A 24,682-nucleotide genomic window follows, 5' to 3' on the forward strand; every position below is an offset into this window, starting at 1 on the left:
GCATTGTCGCTGGTTGTTTTTCCTTCTCCGGTGAGTGTCATTCCCTTATCACTTGTTGCCACGGTAACTGTTCCATTTCTGTTGGGGTGCTGTGGAACTTTGGGGCTAATGATTTTTCTGTGGCGTGTGCAGTTGGTGAGTTCTCATCTTCCTGATCGGCCGCCTCTCGGGAAAGAACATGTTCTCTAGTTGTCCGTATGTGCCTGCGGTTGTGACGGTATCTCTGGCCCTTCAGCTCCACCGCAAACGAGCAGTTGTCACACTGATGTATGCAGGCCCCTAGTTGCCACTTGGGCTGACTCTTGTTGAGTGTGTTGAAGGTTTCTACTGGCTCTTTGATGCTAAATTCTGGCAATACTTTGGCAGTTTTGTCAAGATAAAATTTGGCTTTCTGCCATTTCACCTTGATTTTGTCTGCCCGCTCTGTGGAATCCGAGTGCTCCTTACCCACTGCCTCCACCTCAGATGCCTGAGCAGACGAATACCAGATCTTCCTCTTCCTCGCAGCCTCTATGACTCACGTCACTTTGCGACTGGCAAAGGCGTTCTCGTTCCAGTGATGACGCCTGCTCCTAAGTTTTCTATTTTTATACGTTGAGGGTTACCAGTCCAAGCTTTAGACTTGCTTCGGCTGAGATGAATAGCTTTTGCTTGCTGTCTATGATTTGGAATTCCAAATCTTCGTTCTTGTCATTGTAGTGGGCTCTCAGAGTAACTTGTCCTCTTGGCACTAGTGTGCGGCCATTGTATAGCCTCAACCTTACTTTTGAGGGCTTCATTTTTGGATCACCATGTTGAATCACTTTGCACAGGTCTGTGAAGGTCATGATGTTGCATGATGCACCGGTGTTTATCTGGCACTTTATGTTGACTTGATATTCTCCTTCTGCAGTCATCATTCCAACAGTCACAAACCATTTATCACCGATTGGCCTGTCTGAACCAACCCGTTATATGTTGTATAGTGATTCGTCAGAATCTTCGGCTGATATCTCTCCAGTGGCCATCAGTACCTGCTTGTTGTGCTTCCTTCTAGCCAAACACTTGCGTGCAAAATGAATCAGCTTCTTGCAGTGAGAACACTGTTTTCTTCACGCTGGACATATCTTCTTTTCCTGTGCGTGATGACCTCTGCAGTACTTGCATCTTGCCCTTTGTCCATGATCTTTCTGCCCTTTTGGCCTGGAATGTCTATCAGCATAATGTAAGATCTGGTCTGTCCTGTCATGAATATGCTCTAGCTGCTGATTTACAACCCTAGCGCTCCTGCACACATCAATCGCTTTCCTTTGAGTCAGTTTCTCCTCTCTCAGTAGACATGCACTCACTGTGGGATCTCTTATGCCTATCCAATCCTGTCTTTAATTAGATCATCTTTTAGTTGCGCAAATTCACAGAATTCTGCGAGCTGTGTTAATGCAGTCACATATTGATCAATGGACTCTTTTTCATCTTGGGCCCTAATACTGAACACATACCATTCATAGGTTACATTCACTTGGGGTTCAAAGCATGCCTTCAAGGCTTTCAAAATTTCTGGTGTCCTTTATTTTGTTCTTCAGAGGGATTTAGGATGGAGTGCACTTCATAACCGTCTCTTCCCAACAGTGATAAAAATGTAGCTACTCCCAGCTGCTATGGTTTGTTAATTAAATCTGTCGCAATTTTGTAATTTTGCCATTGCGAGTGGAAAAGCTGCCAGTTGTGTTCCATATCACCGTTTCATTTTGACTGGCACAGGCAGAGAAAAATTTACATCATTGTCTTACCCTGTGCTTTCAGCTGTTGCTTTGTTCCTTTTTGTGACCATTCCTGTCGTCTTTGTTCGGTAGCTGTGCTTCTTCACTACTCTATCTCAGCTCCACTCTGACACCCTGTTATGAGCTCACAGGACACCAGTCTGGTGCGAACAGTGGCTTTCATGAAACTGACTGTAATGGCTGCCTGCAGTCAGAGTGCCTCATGGTAGACATCACATGACTATGGCAAGCCAGGAAGCACATTGGTACAGTATTGCATTTCTATCCCGAACAGTTACGGGGTGGGGGAGTAGAACTCAGCGAAGCATTTTGAGCTACTTCGAGGAACTCAATCGCATCATGTCCCTTGCTGTGACCAAATTGTTGTACTTCCACTACAAAATAGCAACTAATGTCTCAGGTGTGATGGGGAATTATTACACCTTCAACATTGAAAAAAGTCTTGTAATAGTACTAGCATGCAATGCATAATTGGCACTGCAGGTATTTATAATGATTTCAATGTGAAGTGCACCCGGTGTACCAGATTTAATTTTTAACTGATTATATGTGCATGCAAAAAAATTTTAATTTATTTTGTAGATTCTTGGGAATTGCTATCTGGATTCTGGATAATCTACATAGTGGCAGCTATCTTTATGGCTTCCAGTGGTCAATCTGGGGCACTCGTGGGTTGCCTACGTGTTGAAATGTAACCTTGGCTTTGTCTTATTTCTTTTGACACACAGTCCACTTTGTAACTCAGCTGAGTTCAGCAAATTGTTGAATGGAACCTTTCCTGTCTCAAAACTCTTACGCAAATACCAGTTGCATCTCAATGCTACTTGGTTTTCTCCTCCTTTCTTCCAGTCTTGGTTGTACCAAACTTTGCAATATTGGGACAGTTGAAAATTAAGGACATACAATGGTTTTGGATAGATATTGGAAAAAATAAACACCACCGAGCCAATAATTCACAAGCCCAAGTTATTTACTGTTGGTTTATTTTTCACTAAAATCGCTCGATACCACTTTGGTATAAAGCAAGAAATATTAAATTTTATGGGTTAAAGTTAATTCTAAGATAGCATGATGGCTTTGTTCTGTTCAGGAAAGTAGCTACCTTGACACAACTGTATGCACCATAGTAGAGTTGCTATACATTTTAAGCTCACAGCGCAGGCAAAAATGGGGAGCTGAAAATACTTGAGCTCTGAAATAAAACAGATAATATTGGAAATGTGGCAGGTGGTTGATTCCGAACGTCTAGCTTTTTTTTTTACCAGTTTAGTGCAATTGTGAAGTTTGTCCAACCTCTTCAGTAGAAAATTTGTTCTGGAGGCCCCTTTGATGTCTCATTATAGACATCATAGCTAAACCATACAGATGAGAAACTGCAGCACAGATGTTAATAGTGTAAGATAGAGATGTCAAAGAAATAAGCTTTTGTGTTTTGGCAAACAGGTGAAACTTTGGATTTTTTAAAAAGAGGCTTTTGTTTATTAGCAATTTTATGTGAGCACTTATTCTTGGTATTGTGGTGCCTGCTGACAAGTAGTTACATAGTTTCAAAAATGTCTGTAGATTGCAGTTAAACAGCACTAGATTTGCTCTTTGACATTTTTGTAACCATGTAAATTTGGTTCCGGGGATGGAAACTCTTGTGAAGCGTTTCCTTCATTGCTGGACTGCTTCGTGATATCCCAAACTGAGAATATCCCCATGCACCCTGGAGTAGCTCCATAGTGCAACGGCATCCTGCTTTTGTATTTTTGGGCTATGTAGTTGCATGCTGAGAGCTTCAAGGGTCATGTACACAGTGTAAATCAATGCTCACGTTATGTGTTAGGATTTATTCACCAATAACATAATGATATTAAAAGCAGCCCTTTCCCAATTTCTGGATCCATAATATTCAATACAGGAACAACCAGGAATAAGAAAAATAAACAGAAATACAACTGAGTAGCCTGGAATTTGAGGCCTGGATTTCCGGCACTCATTCCTGCCACTTTGGGTAGTTTAAAGTGCAATTTCTTTGCAATGTCGGTTATTTCCTCTTTCTGTAGGAAATTCCATACAAGTTGATAACAAACCTCAAAAGTATCTAAACAGGGTCACTAACTTGTGAGTGTCTCAATCTTCCAGACTCCAATCATAGAAAATGGCATGTGTAATTCCCTTCATAGCACAGCACTGCCTTGAAAGAAAAATGGGTCTCGCACTCTCCTTGTAATGGGACACTGATGGCGACAACTCAAGGTTACTGTCTTTACAATTAGAAATAAGGTTGACTTTGGTAAATTATCTGAGTAAATACTGTACGCTGAAAACACACCCATGGCACAATAGCAAAAACAGCAGAAGATAATGGTCTCTCCTTTTATCCATTCAAATAAATAACATGCAAATCGTGGCAGATAAACTTTTAATTATTTAGATGAGCTACATGATCCCACCCACTATAAGCAATGGAACCTGCATTATAAATAGGCATAATTTTCCCTGGATGCCACTGTGATTACAAGAAGCAATGTTGCAATATTACTTCACTGGCGTTATTTGTCTCCTCTTGCTGGGAGGAAAATATTGTAAAATGTGCACACTTGTATTGGAATCTATACCATTAAATTTACTGTGTGCTTTTACTCATGTAAAAGATGTTTTTTTTTAAAAGTGCACCCTAAAGTAGTTTCACTGATCAGTTGTTTTTTCTTAAGCTTATCAAACCCACTACCTCTCAAATGTAATCATAAAAATAATGGTTTCTGTAACTAACACTGTTTTCAGGATCTTTGTGTTATATACAGGGCTGTTTTGAGTTGAGCATGTATTTTTTTAACTTTCAAATGTCATAGAATATAAATTGGTGACTGATCATTTTGTCCCTGTTTGAACTAAATTGTCAGGGGGATGGGAACCTGAGAGGGAGCACAGATTGGAGGTAAGCAAAACTGGTAACTAGTCAGGAGTGTGGGAACCAGGAGCGAGTATTCGAGAGGAATACCAAGGTGCACAGAATACCGGGGGAGATAAATAGCATGAGAGTAGAGAATAGTGCGTTATTAGGTGGGGTCTGAGTAAGGGAGAAAATAATAAAGTCTGAATCAGGGTTAATGTGCATGTTTGTGAATGCGCGGAGTGTGTTTAATAAGACTGGTGGAAATATGATGTGGCTATAACACAGACCTGGCTCAAAGAAGGGCAGGGCTGGGAGTTAAATATTCCTGGATACAAGGTGTTCAGGAAAGATAGGAATGAGAAAAAAGGGGGAGGGGTGGCAGAATTGATTAAGGAGAGCATTGCAGTGCTGGAGGAAAAGGATGTCCCAGAGGGGTTGAGGACAGAATCAATTTGGATAGTGCTAAGGAACAAAAAAGGTGCAGTTACATTGCTCGGTGTTGTCTCAAGGCCACCAGCTAGTGGGAAGGACGTGGAGGAACAAATTTGCAAGGAAATTACAGAGGGGTGCAAAAATTATAGGGTAGTTTTAATGGGGGACTTTAATTGTCCAAACGTAGACTGGGATAATAGTAGTGTAAAGGGCAGTGAAGAGCAAGAGTTCCTAGAGTGTGTTCAGGAAAATTTTCTGCAACAGTATGTTGCTAGTCCAACAAGAAAGGAGGCACTGCTAGACCTGGTTCTTGGGAATGAGGAGGGCCAAGTGGATCAAGTATCAGTAGGAGAGCATTTAGGGGATAGTGATCATTGTATCATAAGGTTTAGGCTGACTATGGAAAAGGACAAGGAGCAATCCAAGATAAGAATAATTAACTGGGGGAAGGCCAACTTCAGTGGGGTAAGAATGGAGCTGGGGCGAATAAATTGGAGTCAAAAGCTGGCAGGAAAACTGGTAGATGAACAATGGGCTACCTTCAAAGAAGGGATAGTTCGGGCACAGTCAAGTTCCCTCGAAGGGGAAAAATAGAGCAAACAAATCCAGAGCTCCCTGGATGACAAAAGAGGGAGAGATTAAGATAAAGAAGAAAAAGTGTGTTTATGATAGATGCCAGGTAGAAAATACTATTGAGAACCAGGCTGAATATAGAAGGTCCAGTGGGGAAATGAAAAAGCAAATAAGACAAGCAAAGAGAGAGCATGAGCAGAGACTGGCAGCTAGCATTAAAGGAAATCCCAACGTTTTCCATAGGCATATAAATAGTAAAAGAGTGGTAAAAGGAGGAGTGGGGTCGATTAGCGACTAGAAAGGGGATTTACACTTGCATGCAGAGGGCATAGCTGCGGTATTGAATGAATACTTTGCATCTGTCTTTACTCAGGAAGAAGATGCAACTCAGGCAATGTTGAAAGAGGAGTTAAGTCAGACACTAGAGGGGTTTAAAATTGATAAAGAGCAAGTATTAGATAGGCTGTCTGAACTTCAAGCAGATAAATAACCCCCAGGGCTGGATAAGATGCATCCAAGGATATGGAGGGAAGTGAGGCTGAAAATCACAGAGGCACAGGCCATAATTTTTTAGTCTTCCTTAGACTCGGGTGGTGCCAGAGGACTGGAGAATTGCAAACATTACACCCTTGTTCAAAAAAGGGTGTTAAGATAAGCAACTATAGGCCAGTCAGTTTAACTTCAGTGGTGGGAAAACTTCTAGAAAAAATAATTCGGGACGAAATCAATAGTCACAGGGACAAATGCGAGTTAATTAAGGAAAGCCAGCATGGATTTCTTAAGGGAAAATCATGTTTAACTAACTTGCTGGAGTTTTTTGAGGAGGTAACCAAGAGGGTTGATGAGGGCAATGCTGTTGATGTGGTGTACATGGACTTTCAAAAGGTGTTTGATACAGTGCCACACAACAGACTTGTGAGCAAACTCGTAGCTCATGGGATAAAAGGGACGGTAGCAACGTGAATACAAAAAAGGCTGAGTGACAGGAAACAAAGTAGTGGTTAATGGATGTTTTTCGAGCTGGAGGAAAGTTTGTAGTGGAGTTCCCCAGGGATCAGTGTTGGGACCCTTGCTTTTCCTGATATATATTAATGACCTAGACCTTGGTGTACAGGGCACAATTTCAAAGTTTGTGGATGATACGAAACATGGAAGCATTGTGATCTGTGAGGAGGATAGTATAGAACTTCAAAAGGACATAGACAAATTGGCATACTTGGCATCAGGAGCAGAGGGACCTAGGTGTATATGCGCATAAGTCATTATAGGTGGCAGGACAGGTTGAGAGAGCAGTCAATAAAGTATGCAGTATCTTAGGCTTTATTAATAGGGGCATAGAGTACAAGAGTAAGGAAGTTACGTTAAGCTTGTATATGACACTAGTTCGGCCTCAGCTGGAGTATTGCGTCCAATTCTCTGTCCCGTACTTGAGGAAAGACCTGAGGGCATTGGAGAGAGTACAGAAGAGATTCACGAGAATGGTTCCAGGGATGAGGAGTTTCAGTTATGAAGATAGATTGGAGAAGTTAGGACTGTTTTCCTTGGACAAGAGAAGGCTGAGAGATGATTTGATAGAGGTATTCAAAATCATGAGAGGCTCTGGACAGATAGATGGAGAGAAACTGTTTCCACTCGTGCAAGGATCGAGAACAAGAGGGCACAGATTTAAAGTATTTGGTAAGAGAAGCAAAAGTGACATGAAAAAATTTTTCACGCAGCGAGTGGTTAAGGTCTGGAATGCGCTGCCTGAGAAAGTGGTGGAGGTAGGTTCAATTGAAGCACTCAAAAGGGAATTAGGCAATTATATAAAAAAGAAGAATGTGCAGGGTTATGGGGAGAAGGCAGGGAATGGGACTGAGGGAATTGCTCCTTCAGAGAGCCAGTGCAGACACGATGGGGCAAATGGCCTCCTTCTGTGCTGTAACAATTCTGTAATTAGTCATAATGAGCAGATGCTTGGTACAGAAAGAATTAAGATTTTTTTTAAAGACAGTTTTTTTTCCGTCTAGATTTACAGGACTGGAAGGACCAAGTGGCTTTGGTTTTGAACTGACCTTCCGGCTAAGACGAGAAACTGGGGAAACCGCGCCGCCAACGTGGCCAGCTGAGCTGATGCAGGGTCTGGCCAGATATGTCTTCCAGTCAGGTAAAGTTCTGTAATTGTTCATTTGCTGATATTGTGTAGAAGGTCGGCTAGATTTTGCTTCTGTCAAAACAAAACAACTACTGCAGTGTGTATTGTATTAAGGACCCAATGCAGTACTACAAGTCAGTTTTTGAACCATGTTGCTTTAGTTTTTAGTTTTAGAGATACAGCACTGAAACAGGCCCTTCGGCCCACCGAGTCTGTGCCGACCATCAACCACCCATTTATACTAATCCTACACTAATTCCATATTCCTACCACATCCCTACCTGTCCCTATATTTGCCTACCACCCACCTATACTAGGGGCAATTGCTAATGGCCAATTTACCTATCGACCTGCAAGTCTTTGGCATGTGGGAGGAAACCGGAGCACCTGGAGGAAACCCACGCAGACACAGGGAGAACTTGCAAACTCCACACAGTCAGTACCCAGAATTGAACCCGGGTCGCTGGAGCTGTGAGGCTGCGGTGCTAACCACTGCGCCGCCCCTTTTTGTTCTTTCTCCCTTGGTGTTTCCTATGGAGCCACTCACTGATACTTAATGGGAACGTCTCCCGTTTTTCATGAAGGATTCCTCTCCGCCCTATGTCAAATGCTTGTGCTCTACTTTCTCCTGTAAAAAGTGAAATGGGGATGAGGAATGCAGCTTACCGAGAAGTGACATTGAAGTGGTGCATGTCAGAATGGAGACTTGTAAGAGAAAAGGCAAATGACGAAGCATTATAGTTTGGGATCTTCTAACAGTGGATATGCTTGAACTATGAAAATGAGTGGTGCTGAAAGCAGATTTGGAGGAGTGAAAATTGGAGGCTTTCAGGATGTATGCAATAGAATGTATTGAGATAAATGCAAAAATAGCTATAGCCATCCAATACCCACTTTTCTCCTCCTGATGAGGCCAGTGACCTCCTTTTGGTACTGCATCCATGTGCTATTGTTACGACCGACCACTCCAGTCAAAGCCCCCAATCAAAATATACGATTCTGATTGTGGTGGGAGAAACGCACTGTTAATTCAATCCCATCCCTCCATCGATCGCCTAAATATCATTTTAAACTTTCCAAACTAAAGAAAGGCCCAGCCAAATTGTGCCCTCTATTAACCCCTGAATGAGGCTAACCAAACCAGGTGTCTTTAAATCAACAAATTAATTGTTTAATTAGGGTAACTAAATTCTTAAACACAATTAAGATATAAACGCATTTAAAAAATAGAAAACATTAGAGTCCTTGCAGATTTACGCTGCTGCCAGATGTGGAACAGTCCAAGGTTGTTTGAAGTCCTCATAGCCGTCCAATGGGGGGAGAAAAATGGTTCTTCAACAGCAGAACAGTCCGTAGTCTAATTCAGAAGTAGAAATAGTTGCTCATTCTCCAGCAATGAATTGTAATGATTAACAACTTGTAAATACGTTTTTTTAATGAATCAATTTGGCTTTTGAATTTTTGAGGGATAAAAGATTGCCACAGTCTAACTTCCCTTCCTTCAGTTTAAATTATCAGAGATCTCTGTTTTGGCTTGACTTTTAGAATTTTGATAGAGAATAGTAAATAAACTGACTAAATTCTCTTCGGTTTAAATGGTCTAAGAGCCCTCCTTTCAGGTGCTAACACACAGCTGTCTATCTGTTTCTCAGTGAGTTAGAGCAGTCTGTTTTTCACTAAGTCAGTTCAAAATTATATTGTAACGTTATATCTCTTGATCCCTGGTCCTGAATGGCTGTATCCCAGGCAACGAGAATGTACTCTTTGACTCAGTTTTTGGAAGTTGCTGTCATAAAGCAGTACTGCTCCCTTTTTAGTCTTAAAGGCACACAGCATTCTTTCCGAAAAAACCCCACAGGATCATAACACTATGGACAGTTCAATTTGTTGCTAGTTTTTGTATTTGCTGCTTTGCTTTACATCCTGTTGTTTGACATTTTGATTGCTCGCTGCAGGGTATAGCACTACCTCCTGCTTCTCCACAACCTGCCACAGTACTCCCATGGACTCTTTGTCAAATTGCGTAGCCATTTGCCTTCCTCCTAGTTGTTGCCATTCTCTCCTGCCAGAGGAGCAGAAAGCCAATATTAAGGGATGGGATTTTAAAAACAATGAACACTTAAATGCCAGGGCAAACTTTGGTTTGAGGCAGTTTTAACAAGATCTTAAGGCACTTTTTAAAATATTGTACACTTTTAAAGTATCAGTAGCAGCTAGAACACGCACTCACTGTCTTTCAGGAACTTAATAATTTTGCTGCAATTCTTTGAGTTTAGCTTCAGTTCTTTGAATTTAGCTTCCTAATGCCCCATGCCTCCTAAAGAAGTCTTGGGTCTTGAAGGCCTGATGTCATCACGTGCTATTCACCACATAACCACCTCCCTATGCGCTGGAGGTCTTCCCTCTGAGTGTTAAGGGGAAATCCTGATGCCTTTTTATTCTTTCATGGGAGGTGAGTGTCGCTGGTAGTGTAGGGAGTGAATGTTTTGGGTGGTGGATGGGGTGCCAATCAAGCGGACTGCTTTGTCCTGGATGGTGTCGAGCTTCTTGAGTATTGTTAGAGCTGCACCCATCCAGGCAAGTGGAGAGTATTCCAGCACACTCCTCACTTCTGCCTTGTAGATGGCGGGCGGGCTTTGGGGAGTGAGGATGTGAGTTACCGGAGAATTCCCAGCCTTTGACCTGCTTTTATGTCCCAGGTTCAGAGCCTTTCCAATATGCTGAGTGCACAACACACCTGGTCACCTAGTACACCTGCACATAAAAATCAACTTTTGTAGTATTTTATGGTATTTATTTCAGTTGTTGCAACTTAGATAAATTAGTTTTATATTTTTTATACAACCCATAAAACCAAAGAAGTTTGCAACACAGGAGGCCACTTGACCCATTTTGTCCATGCTAGCTTTTTGCGACAGCAATGCAAAACTAACCTGTCTGCCCTAGGTTCTCCCCATAGTCTTGTCCCTTTCTCTATTTTAAATATTTATCCAGCTTTCCCTTGAAAGAAGCAATGGTCTGGGCCTCAAACGATCAATGTGGCAAAGCATACCAGGCTCCCAACAATCCTCTGTGCAAAGAAATTAGTTCTAACCTCTCTCCTCACTTTCTTGGTGATTTTAAATTGATGACCTTCGTCACTGACTCTCCAACCAAAGGATATTGTCTTTCCCAATTCACTCTGTCAAACTCTTCATAATTTTTGAACCATCCATTAAACGTTCTCTTGGCCTTCTTTGCTCCAGTGGACATAATCTCAGTGTTTCAAGTCACTCCTCATAACTTCATTTTCCCAGCCCTAACATTATCCTGGTGGAAACTATGTTGAACACGCTATAACTTTAATTAGTGGAGGGCCCAAAACTGAACACTGTATTCTATGACCTAATGAATGTTTTGTATAAATCCATCATTACTTTTTTACTTTTGTACTCTAGGCTCCTACTTATAAAATATTTAGTGGATTTTGGGTTTTTCTTGGCTTTGTTGTATCCACTGTAGCTATGGCAAAACTTTTTGTAACCTTGTATTTTTATATTGCTAGAATTAGCATATAAGAGGGTTAAAGTTGCATCACACAGGTGTTTTGCAAAGGGAAACAGTCTGGTTGCAGAGAAACTGACTGTGGGGTTCTTCATAAAGTTAAATTGGGAAACTGAGAATCTGGAGCCCTATGTGATGGCTCAGTGGGCCATAAATCATACAGATTTAGACTGGTTGCCCATAGTCAGTCAGGAGGTATCCATATTTGAAATTCACAGCCCAAAAGCTGCCAATTTAGTGAGGGTGCTAATGTTTATAGTAAGTGGTCTTCTGTTTAAAGGTCCAAGTTACATCCATCTGACAGTAGCATTGAACCATAACTGTCACACAGTGCTTTTAAATGCTACATTTCCTTTGCAATCTTAATTATAAATAAAAATATATCAAATTAAGCTGGAAACTTGTAGTGGTGAATATTATATTATAAAGTCATGTGTAGGGAAGCTAAGCTGAAGTAACATGCAAACTTTTACTAAGCGTTGCCTTGATATTGTCTCTCCAAGTAACGTCCCATGAGTACAAATATCTTGGAAGGCAACAGATGTTATGTCTTTAGTTTTTTTTGTTACTCAAAGCATCACTAACATAGAATGCCTTCTTCATGGCATTCTTGGAATTGACACTTAAAGTTTGCTTGAGGTAGGGCAAGCAAAATGGAAGTCTTTCTGTAAAATAAAGTTGATTTTTATGTTGAGTTGAAATGTCATTGTTGGTGTAGTGCTGAATAATACTGTTTGTCAAAAGCTTGTTGAAGAATTGTTGGGAAAGTGGAAATGTACCCCATGAGAGTGTATAAAAAGCCAACTGCAGAAAATATAATGTAAATAGAGAATGTGATATCTTGTCTATCTTAATAGAAATTGGACAAGTTTGTGTGACAGTCTGTGTGGAATTTGTATATCCCTGAACAGTGCAACTTAAGTAGCTTTGGATTTCTGGTAACTTGTCTGAGATGTGAGGACTGCTGACAGCTGTCCAAATTCTTGAGCTGTTGCCTGAATTGAAAGAACATTTCAATTATTTGATGGAGTTCATATTGTGCCATCTGTTGGAATTTGATGACTTGGAGCTCTGCAGGACTTGGAGAATGTCATATTGCAGAATTTATGAATTTGATCTGTATTCATTTGTATCAGAATATTGACTTCATGCACCCCGCCATTATTTTGTTTTTGACATTTGGTACTCTGCACCAAACATTACCTGGCAGCTACTTCTCCACTTAGATACATAACCAAAATTGGAGAGGTGACAAAAATGACGAATTATTAATTATTAAACAAATGTGTAAAATCACTTCTATAAAAACAAAAAGTGCTGGAATTACTCAGCAGGTCTGGCAGCAGCTGTGGAGAGCGAAGCAAAGTCTGTGACCTTTCATCAGAACTCACTTGTTTACTCATTTGTTTACAGATTCCTAATGGGTTATCTGCTTATTGAGGTTTAAACTTTGTAACTGAAAATAAATGTTAGCATCTTGGTTTCAGTTAGTGCAGAAAAAATCTTCCTGCAATCATTCTTTACAATATACTTTATTTTTAATATAATGTACAGTAGTGGAGTACCCAACAAAATGAAGTCTCTTCTTACTTACAAACAGTATGATAACTGTTATACTTGTAACTATTTTAACAAGCCTTTCTCAAATTAAACTCCTTTAATATCTTCTTGTCAATTGAATTCCAGGGGTCATCTTCCACCATTTATACTGTTAAATCCAGTCTCCATAGATTCGCAGCAGTTATGTAACCCATGGAAAAAGTGATTCTACAAGTTAGCCACAATCAATGGAAACTGGATTCAGCATTTTAAACTCTGGGAGCAGCTCCTGAATACCAGGCTCCAGAATTTGACCTAAAAGGATAAATAAACTTTTCTGTCTTTGTTCTGTGCAATTTATTTTCCTTCTTAGTAGACATCAATAGGATAATTATAATTACATGTACAATTAATAGGACAATTATAATTGTATGCCTTCTAGATATAATTCAGAAAACTTTAGAAATATAAATTTCATGACAAATAATGGATGGACATAGGGACTTTTCTATAGAGTCTACTTACTTTAGAGGATCTTTGTGTTGCTCTCTCGCTCGCCCCAGCCCTTTCTCATCTGTCTGCCCACCCCGTTCGCCCTACTTTCTGTTCTCTTCCATCCTTAGATCTAATAGCAGCTGGCTTTGGACACAAATGGCAGGAGACTTGGGGCATGTAGCCTACAGGGGCATTTAATGTGAACAAGATTGTCAAATTATACTGAAACTACTTAACTTAGCAATGTATTGCAGGTTGCTGGCAAGTGGATGCAGACCTGCAAAGCTGAAACTGTCCAGCTAGTTAACTAAAATCCAATTTTTGTCTTGCTTTTGGAATTGTGGAATGATCTGTGGAAAGTGGCAGCCTTGCTGATGGCAGTTCCATTCACTGTGCTCTCAAAAATGTTGGAATGCATCAGATGTGTTCAGGTTTGAAGAATCCTTTCACAGACTGTATTTGACAACAAAAGGTCTAATGTCGATTAACGAGTATTCACCCGTCAATACAAATCTTATGGTGATTGCTGGATAAGTGAGGAAAGCTGCATTACGTTTACTAAAATTGACAGAAAACAGGTGGATTTACCGTTAGTACATTAGCATTTGAAAAACCTGGCCTGGGTGTGATCTCTTTCCCAGGAGAGACCAGAGCAGTAGTGCATTGCAGGGATCAGTCACCATAGAATCAAGTTAACAGTTGACATGCATAATATCCTGGCATAAAGACAGGAGCCAATAATGGACTCTTTGTAGCTTTATATTTCATACTAGAGAGCTATCACTAGACAATTTTATCAAGTGTACAGTTTTTTAAAAAAAAAGGCTCTATTTAGGTGGATTTGTTGTCCTGTTGTCTACTAAGAAGGAAAATAAATTCCACAGAACAAAGACAGAAAAGTTGATTTATCAATAAGAGTAATATTCATGATTCTTTTGGACTATGCTTGTTAGCTGTTGTAAAGACTGACATTGCTATTCCTATTTGTGAAAGATATGCTATTCCCCACCTTTAAGAATACAATGAGAAAGGTTACCCCTGAGCTTTTTAATATTATAGTATGCTGAACTGGAACAGATTATGTCTTTGATGGTCTTCAGATATTCTGAGCAATTAAAGCCTGGTGAAGTCATTAACATTAAGTAGGTAAACTTAGAGCTTTTCTTTCAAACAATGACCCTATCCTGTCCTATTGAAACTATTCTACTCAACCATTTAAAAAGTCCTCTTGTTCTCCAGTTTGAACAAAAATGTGTTTCTAAAACCTCTTATGGTAAACAGGTGATTTAGAATGACTGAAGCCATTGTGTAATAAAGGTAATAGAAAACAAGAGCACAAGGTTTCCTTTCAGTAAGGGAAGAGAAGAATTATTTTCACTTTCAACTCAGTGACCAAATTAAATATTCTTGAGTTGCTTTATATTATGTGCTGGTGACTCCTGACTTGCAGGTCTTGTGCAGCAAGTGGCAATCACGTCACTGAAGTGACTAAGAAAACCCTTTTTTTAAAACTGGGATACCACAACTGCTACGAGTCTTCCTGGGTTCAATAAATATGACGATCTGATGCAAATTCATCTCGATGCAAAATCATCTCAATCCAAAAGAGGCAAACAGTATCTTTTTATGACTTGATGGAACAATGTAATAAAATCAGTGCTTGCTGCAACATCATGTATAGTATGTTGAAGTTTTCTTTGCAGCAGGTTCACCGAGATCAGGTTTAATGGTCTAATACAAATGCAAGAGAGAAATGCATTTTTGTCTCTCTCCCAAAACATGAACTGCACTATAAAGTGACTATAGGCAGCTAAATTGAGGATGATAAATATGTAGAATTATTGTTAGTTATAAAATTCTGAAACTAGAAGTTTACTAATATTCTGATCAGATTTTAGGAGCCCAGCACTGAATTCAAGGAGTCAAAGTGGAAGAAAATGTCAGTAGAGTAATGTTATGCCCCTAAATGTTAAATATATTCTATAACTAAGCTTTAGTGTTCACTATATGAGTTTGTGTAGAACTTTTTGTATTGTGCCTACTTAATATAGGATGCCTGTTTTAGACACCTTAGATCCTTATGTGGTACCTGTTTGAAATATCAACTATCTATTGGATGCTTGAACATATGGCTATATATATCAGTCTAATGCAATTTTTTGTGGCAGTAATCTAATTTTAAAAAGTTCAGGTGATATTCTAACTATTGTCACGCACACAAGGGGCTGAATTTTATTGGGGTGCCGCCATCTGCGGTGGTGCCCTTTGAACTCAGTGCGGTTGCCACAGAGCCCCCGCGCTTTAACGTGCGAGGTCTCATTAGCATCACTCGCTGAGCCTCACCCTAGATATTATGTGGGGAGAGACGGGACATTCGGCGTAGTGAGGAACACTTTGACAGTTGTGCAGCAGGTGCTGGGGCCCTATTTTAAGCACCCCAGCACCTGCTTCCTGACAGCTGTCAAAGAATATTTAACTGACTACTGAAGAGTGGGGCTGCTGTCAATCTGGCAGCAAAGCAGAAAATGCTGCAGAAATCCAGCAGGTCAGGCAGCATCTGTGGAGAGAGAAGCAGAGTTAACATTCAGGTCTGTGAATTTGGACAAGTTAACTCTGCTTCTCTCTCCACAGATGCTGCCTGACCCGCTGAGTGACCCAGCACTTTCCGCTTTGCCGCCACATACTTAACCTGCTGTGTCCCAGTGTCCTTTCAAGTTGCGATCCTCTTCTTCCACTCGTGTAACATTCCTTCTTGTAGGCGTGCTGCACCTGGGTGAATAATCTTAAATTTGCACGTTCCAGGACGTGAGACTTAAATACACCGTAAAAGGAATTGAAGGTTTACAGAGAACATACTAACACAAATGGGAATGCACTGGTGTCACAGCAATGTAAATACGTCTTTCACTAAATGTTCCTCACCAACATGTGTGTCCTTTTCTCTGTGCGAATGATGTGTACCAGCATGTAGTGCCAATGTTACATCCCTTTGCACAGTTGGCCCTTCAGAAGAGCCAACGTATGCAATAACATCATTGCCGTGCCACCATTACACATGAGCGTTTCCACGGATGCAGTGACATAGACATTGGCTCAGTCAGCAGCTGACTCTAATAGTTTACACAGGGATGCTGCAGATGTGGACTGTTGCACAGCAGGTGAGCGAGGGTGATGTGTGGCTTGCAGAGCTCATGTCAGTTCCTATGGAGCAGACAGCCTTTGTCTGATAAGCCACTTCCGTACATCCCTACCTCACCGCTAGCCCTGCGTGCAGAGCCTGGGTTCCATCTGCCCTCCCATGTGTCTTTCATATTGTAGGTCCTCAGCGTCCTCATAGTCCAAGGAGGAATCCTGTTGACGTCTCATCATCATGCCAGGCCTGGCCCCTATTAGGTGCATAGTTGTGCAGAGCAGCAAAGAAAGGAACTGGCCTTTTCGGCCTGTAGTACAGGGCATCACCCTATCCATACAGGCATTGGAAGCGCTCTTCCAGCATGCTGATCTCCTGTTCAATGGTGGGTCATGTAGCTGGCGTTGTATCTCTCCTCTGCAGCAGTAGTGGAGTCTCTCACTGGTGTCGGGAGCCATGACTGCAAAGGATAGCCCTTATCTCCAAGAAGCCACCCCTCCATCTGAGCCAGTTCATTGAATAGCGGTGGCAATTGGGACTGGCGCAAGTCTCGGGTGTCATGGCAGCTGCCTGAGAAGCGGTCACACATTCGCTGCAAGCATTTGTGGTGTTCACATACCAGCTTCACCTAGATTGAGAGGGTTCCTTTAAAGGTGACATCTGCAGTTGGTAGCCTGGCAATAGGCCTGATGGCCACATGAGTGCAGTCTATAAATATTACAACCTATGGTTCTCCGGCAATGGTGCCAGAACCAATGGCCCTCTGGGCCTGGCTGTGAGAATCCGTCCTGAAGTGGGGCATTGGTGACCTCCCTAATGCAGCGGTGAACTGCTGACTGTGCAACCACACAAAGGTCTCTGTTGGGCCCCTAAAAGGCTGCAGAGGCGTCCGGCTTGAGAACTGCTGCCACTATGATGAACAAAGGCATGGGATGTCAAACGGAGCCCATGGGCTGCAGCTCATCCTTAAGCAGGGCACAGAGACGTATCACCATCCTCTCTATTAGAACATTACAGCGCAGTACAGGCCCTTCGGCCCTCGATGTTGCGCCGACCTGTGAAACCATCTGACCTACACTATTCCATTTTCATCCATATGTCTATCCAATGACCACTTAAATGCCCTTAAAGTTGGCGAGTCTACTATTGCAGGCAGGGCGTTCCACGCCCCTACTACTCTCTGCGTAAAGAAACTACCTCTGACATCTGTCCTATATCTTTCACCCCTCAACTTAAAGCTATGTCCCCTCGTGTTTGCCATCATCATCCGAGTAAAAAGACTCTCACTATCCACCCTATCTAACCCTCTGATTATCTTGTATGTCTCTATTAAGTCACCTCTCCTCCTCCTTCTCTCTAACGAAAACAACCCCAAGTCCCTCAGCCTTTCCTCGTAAGACCTTCCCTCCATACCAGGCAACATCCTAGTAAATCTCCTCTGCACCCTTTCCAAAGCTTCCACATCCTTCCTATAATGCGGTGACCAGAACTGCATGCAATACTCGAGGTGTGGCCTCACCAGAGTTTTGTACAGCTGCATCATGACCTCGTGGCTCCGAAACTCGATCCCCCTACTAATAAAAGCTAACACACCATATGCCTTCTTAACAGCCCTATTAACCTGGGTAGCAACTTTCAGGGATTTATGTACCTGGACACCAAGATCTCTCTGCTCATCTACACTACCAAGAATCTTCCCATTAGCCCAGTACTCTGCATTGCTGTTACTCCTTCCAAAGTGAATCACCTCACACTTCTCCGCATTAAACTCCATTTGCCATCTCTCAGCCCAGCTCTGCAGCCTATCTATGTCCCTCTGTACCCTACAACATCCTTCGGCACTATCCACAACTCCACCGACCTTCGTGTCATCTGCAAATTTACTAACCCACCCTTCTACACCCTCATCCAGGTCATTTATAAAAATGACAAACAGCAGTGGCCCCAAAACAGAACCTTGCGGTACACCACTAGTAACTAAACTCCAGGATGAACATTTGCCATCAACCACCACCCTCTGTCTTCTTTCAGCTAGCCAATTTCTGATCCAAAGCTCTAAATCACCTTCAACCCCATACTTCCGTATTTTCTGCAATAGCCTACCGTGGGGAACCTTATCAAACGCCTTACTGAAATCCATATACACCACATCCACGGTTTTACCCTCATCCACCTGTTTGGTCACCTTCTCGAAAAACTCAATAAGGTTTGTGAGGCACGACCTACCTTTCACAAAACCGTGCTGACTATCGCAAATGAACCTATTCTTTTCAAGATGATTATAAATCCTATCTCTTATAACCTTTTCCAACATTTTACCCACAACCGAAGTAAGGCTCACAGGTCTATAGTTACCAGGGCTGTCTCTACTCCCCTTCTTGAACAAGGGGACAACATTTGCTATCCTCCAGTCTTCCGGCACTACTCCTGTCGACAATGACGACATAAAGATCAACAACAACGGCTCTGCAATCTCCTCCCTGGCTTCCCAGAGAATCCTAGGATAAATCCCATCTGGCCCACTTTCCAAAATTGCTAACACCTCCTCCTTGTGAATCTCAATCCCATCTAGCCTAGTAAGCTGTATCTCAGTAATCTCCTCGACAACATTTTCTTTCTCTACTGTAAATACTGACGAAAAATATTCATTTAACGCTTCCCCTATCTCCTCTGATTCCACACACAACTTCCCACTACTATCCTTGATTGGCCCTATTCTAACTCTAGTCATTCTTTTATTCCTGATATACCTATAGAAAGCCTTAGGGTTTTCTTTGATCCTATCCGCCAATGACTTCTCGTGTCCTCTCCTTGCTCTTCTTAGCCCTCCCTTTAGATCCTTCCTGGCTAGCTTGTAACTCTCAAGTGCCCTAACTGAGCCTTCACGTCTCATCCTAACATAAGCCGCCTTCTTCCTCTTGACAAGCGCTTCAACTTCTTTAGTAAACCACGGCTCCCTCGCTCCCTCGCTATATGCGCAATCTCCTCTGACACTGGTGCTCTGACATCCGATGGCATGTCATGTGAGGTCTGTAGATGCACAACAAATGTAATGGCGGGCTCCCCTTGTGGGTTGCTGCTCACGACCGGGGGCCTGTACGTGGATCGTACTTGCCTGTTGGTATTGCCTCTGGTGCTTATGGATCCTCACCTGCAGAGGATCACACAATGTAGGATGAGCCATATCTATTTCCATGTGATAAATAAAGTTGAATCCTGCATGTATTTGAAGGTTCCTAACAGGGCATGGATTGGTGTTGACAGGTACATCAGCTGCTTTCCTGGATCAACTATGTGGCGTGCCATGGCATTGCCCATCTTGCCAACACGCAGTGACATAGCATGACCACATCAGGATTCTACCAGCTGAATCAATTGCCCCCACCATCCATAAAACCTTGATGCTCCTGCTCTTTCTGGCACCCTCCACACACACACGGTGCCTAGTGTGCCGTTGCCCCATCACAAACACAGACCGTACACTGTTAACGAAGGGATGGTACATGGTACCTCCCTTCATGCCAGGACAGCTTTCCCTCCAGTAATCCCATACCCCCACCCTTTCAGAATGCAGAGTGAGACCTGCATATCCATCCCCCCTCCCTCCTCCCTTTAAGAATGCAGAGTTAGACCCCTGTGAATCCCCCCCTTCCCTTCCGTAATGGAGAGTGAGGAACCGCCGGCTTTTCAGATCGTGAACAGGACGGCACTTGATGTCCGCCCATTCAACGAAAAATCCAACAGTGTTGATGGAGCGGCGGCAGGCTGCATAATCAGCAAAGGTAAGTAATCAATACCATAATTTGATTGTGGTGCCGCTGCCATGCGGCGGGGGGCCGCACTGAGGTCCCGCCGCCACTGGTAATATGCAATGGGTCAAGGCGGGCCTCTCCCTGCAGCATTTTACTGGCCTCTGCGGCGTCGAGGGGCTGGTAAAATTCAGCCCAAGAAGTGTGATGATGCAAATTGTTGGCAAAATCTGAAGAGTTATACAAACTGACTTTCTTTGAAAAAACAAACCTTTTTTAAAAAGTGAACAATGCTCTAAAAGTGGCTGCTGACGAAAAAAGGGCTTGGCCTTTGTATATTCAAACTGTCTGACCGGGACAAAGGAAAATCTTCAAAGCTAAGAGGTGTCAATTGTACCCATCCTAAAACATTCCAGAATTGAATGCCTTCTTCTGAAACAAAGAAGATGTGAAGTAGCCACATCCTGGGACATTGTGGGATCACCATGGGGGAAAGACCAAAGCGTCTCCTACCAGGAGGCGAGAAGTAACGCAGTTTTAACTTAAAAACGAAGCCTTGAGGGAGATGCCCAGAGAAGAAGGGCAGCATCTAGAAGCTTGTTTCCCAGCAAACTAGAAGGCATGTGCCTTCTGCATCTAGAATTCTGCATCTACACTATACAGCAGTGAACGAGAAGTGAACCACTGACTTCCAACTGAACTTTCAACCGAGAGAAATCTACAATCACCTCAGGCCTGCAACCAACAAGAACTCTATTTCCAAGAGAATTCAACAGGTTTACTGTGAACTGCCCCGAAACCTACCCGGTCCCCCCACAATTTATAATCGCTTACTCCTTTTTTTCCTCTCTTGTCTGACTCTTTGTGTGCGTGCATGCAAGCGAATGCGCGAGTGGATGCAGTTGTGACAATTTTGGGTTAAGGCGTATTGATCAATAAACAGTTGATTTTCTGTTTTTAAATATACAAGAAAACCTGTCGCTGTCTATTTATATGACAAATAAAACACCAAGGAGTTAAACACTAATAGCACAACACACTTGCTGCGTTCAGATGGGAGTTGAACTGTCGGATCTACCCAGGCCTCACCACATGGCCGTAACACTATTGTAACGATCCTGTTTTTTTTTCAGCTCCGGAAATAAGCGGTGCGCCTTTAAGGCTGTAAAGGATCAGTACATTTTTAAGACAGCCAGCTCCAGAGACTGAGTGAAGGTGCATTCTAGTTGCTTAGCTACAACCATACAGAGAGGAGAACAGGACATACAATGTATCCATTTTGATTTTGAAAACTGGCTTTGCAGAGACAGACATTTGACACAGCTGGTTGCTAGCACCTGAAGGGAGAAAGAAGAGCTCTCAGACTATTTAAACTGAAGGAAGAGAAGTTAGCTTATTGTTCTCTCTCAAAGTTCTAAAACTTAAAGCCAGATTAATTCCTTGAAGAAAATAACCAATTATTGATCTGCTGTGTTCATCACTGGAAAGAAGAAAAGTTTGATGCTTCAAATGCTGAACTGAACTGCTGAATTGCTATCTCTGAAAGGACTCTTTCCTCATCTGACCTTGGAAGACTGTAAGTGGACTTTGATTGTGTTGTATCAGAGGACCGTTCGTCAGGAAATATAATCTGCAAAGACTTTTTCGGGCAGCTAATTAAATACCAAAATACTGTTAGTTTGGGTATATGTATACGAATGCGGGAGATTTAAAAAGAAAAATAAGTTGTAAGGTCTTTAGATATTGGTTTATCTTCGTGTTTAAGATTTTAGTTTTTTTAAGTAAATAGTTAATTTGTTTATCTAAAGATACCAGGTTTGGTTCGCCTCATTCGGGGATTACTAGATTGTTTCAATTTGGCTGTGGCTTTCTTTGATTTGGAAAGCTTAAAGATATATATGATGTGACCTGTGGAGCGGTGGGACTGAATTGTCAGTGAGTTGCTCCCACCGCAGTCAGAATCATATATTTTGATTGGGGTCTTTGACCTCCGAGCAGTCGGACCATAACACTATCAAGAGCCAACCTACTGCTAAGGGACATGAAGGTGTCATTGATATAAAAGCAAAATACTCTGGATGCTGGAAATCTGAAACAAAAACAGAAAATGCTGTAAATACTCAGCAGCTCAGGCAACATCTGTGGAGAGAAAAACAGAGTTAAAGTCGCAGGTCTGTGTGACCTTGCATCAGATATGAGGGTGTGATGAGTTTGTTTGCTGCCCTTTCACTTCTGTGACCTGATCTGGATTGATTCCAATGCCATCATCATCCCAGCATCAACATCTTGGAAGTCACCATTGACCAAAATTGAAATTGGACCGGCCACAAGCAAGCAGAGACTGGGTACTCTGCAACAAGTGACTCAACTTCTGACCCCTCAAAGCTTCTCCACCATCTACATGGTTTGAAAAGAAATGTGATGGTATGCATACTATTTGTGTAAATGAATGGCAGATGCCTTTAAGAGGAAGGCTGTTCATATACCTCAATCCCATCAACAGGATACAAGCCTGTGGGTGGAAAGAAAGTCAGCAGCCATGGTCTCTGCTTCAATTCTGCTGAACAATCGCTACACTATTATGCAACTGGGTTGTGTGCTAACTTTATTCAGACCCAGTCCTTCAAGGCAGTAAGAGAAATTAGCATGCCTATTCCTTCAATACTTGTATGCAAGAAAGTCCAAAGTAGACTTTTCTAAGGGAATCGACTGCTTGTAATTTCTATTCCCTGTATTGCCTACTTCCACCTTTATTATTGCCCATCTCCACTCCTGCCTCAGCCTATCTGCTGCTGAAAATCAAAATGTGGAATGCCATGGCAGATTTGTTTATGGAATGACCTGAATGGAAAAGTGTCAATGGTTAAAGGTCTTTGAGAGCTGGCAAAGAGAAATTTAATGATGAGGTCATGTATTCGTGGCCAGCCTGGCTGACTCAAAGTTAGAATCTTAAATTTAGAGCAGCAACTGAACATTAAACTGAACACTTTCCGGGCATTATTGCCAAAATTTGTTTTAGGTGGATGTAAGTTTTAAAGGTGCAAAACTTGGATGTTGGGAAAGACTTGGATGTACTCGTACAAGAAACACAAAGTTAGCATACAGGTACAGTAAGCAATTAGGAAGGCAAATGGCATGTTTTGTTTTTGCAAGGGATTGGAGTACAGGAATAAAGAAGTCTTGCTACAATTGTACAGGGCTTTGGTGAGACCACACCTGGAGTACTGTCTGCAGTTTTGCTTTCCATATCTTAAAAAAGGATATACATGTCTTGGAAGGCAGAGGTGCAGCGAAGGTTCACTAGATTGGTTCCTGGGATGAGAGGATTTTCCTATGATAAGAGACCGAGTAAAATGGGCCTATACTCTGGAGTTTAGAAGAATGAGAGGTGATCTCACAGAAATATACAAAATTCTGAAGGGGCATGACAACATAGACACTGAGGGGTTGTTTCCCTTGGCTGGGGAATCTAGAACACTGGGGCAAAACCTCAGGATAGGGGGTCGATCTTTTAAGACTGTAATGAGAAGACATTTCTTCACTCAGAGGATTGTGAATCCTTGGAATTGTCTACCCCAGAGGGTTGTGGGTGCTTCATTATTGAGTGTTTAGAATCTTAAATTTAGACCAAGAACTGAACATTGAACTGAATGCTTTCTGGGCATTACTGCCAAAATTTGTTTTAGGTGGCTTTTATTTTCTGCAAGAACCTATGATGTGGCACCTTATCAAATGTCTTCTGGAAATCTAAGTACAGTACATCCACCGATTTCCCCTTTATCCAGAGCACATGTTACTTCTTCAAGAACTCCAATAAATTGGTTAAACATGATTTCCCTTTCGCTAAACTATGTTGACTCTGCCTGATTGCCTTGAATTTTTCAAAGTGCCCTGCTGTACCATCTTTAATAATAGCTTCTAACATTTTCCCCAAGACGGATGTTAAGCTAACTGGCATGTGGTTTCCTGCTTTCTGTCTCCCTCCATTTTTGAATAAAGGAGTTACATTCGCTATTTTCCAGTCTAATGGAACCTTCCCCGAATCTAAGGAATTTTGGAAAATGAAAACCAACGCATCAACTATCTAAGTGCTTGAGATTAGAAGTCCATCAGGACCCGGGGACTTGTCAGCCAGCTCACAACTCCAACAATTTTCTCAGTACCACTTCCCTGATAATTGTAATTTTCTTGAGTTCCTCCCTTCCTCCCATTTCCTGATTTACAGCTATTTCTGGGATGTTATTTGTATCCTCTATAGTGAAGACCAATGCAAAATACCTGTTCAATTCACCTGCCAGCTCCTTATTTTACCTTAATAATTCCCCAGAATTACTTTCGATAGGACCAACGCTCACGTTGTTAACTCTTTTTAAAATATCAATAGAAACTTTTACTACCTGTCTTTATATTTCTAGCAAGCTTTTTCTCATACTCTAATTTTCCCTT

At 41.9% G+C, this 24,682-nt stretch overlaps 1 protein-coding gene across 5 annotated transcripts in view; it reads left to right on the forward strand.

Annotated features, from left to right (window-relative positions):
• sufu (suppressor of fused homolog (Drosophila)) overlaps positions 1-24,682 on the forward strand; it is a 225,435-nt gene that overhangs the window by 52,601 nt on the left and 148,152 nt on the right. For all 5 annotated transcript variants that reach the window (XM_068053060.1, XM_068053059.1, XM_068053062.1 and 2 more), the window contains exon 3: positions 7,656-7,792. In XM_068053060.1, coding sequence (XP_067909161.1) covers positions 7,656-7,792 — 137 coding nt within the window. The remainder of the gene's footprint in view (positions 1-7,655; positions 7,793-24,682) is intronic.

Source organism: Heterodontus francisci, chromosome 20, assembly GCF_036365525.1.
Source record: "Heterodontus francisci isolate sHetFra1 chromosome 20, sHetFra1.hap1, whole genome shotgun sequence".
Lineage (NCBI taxonomy): Eukaryota > Metazoa > Chordata > Chondrichthyes > Heterodontiformes > Heterodontidae > Heterodontus > Heterodontus francisci.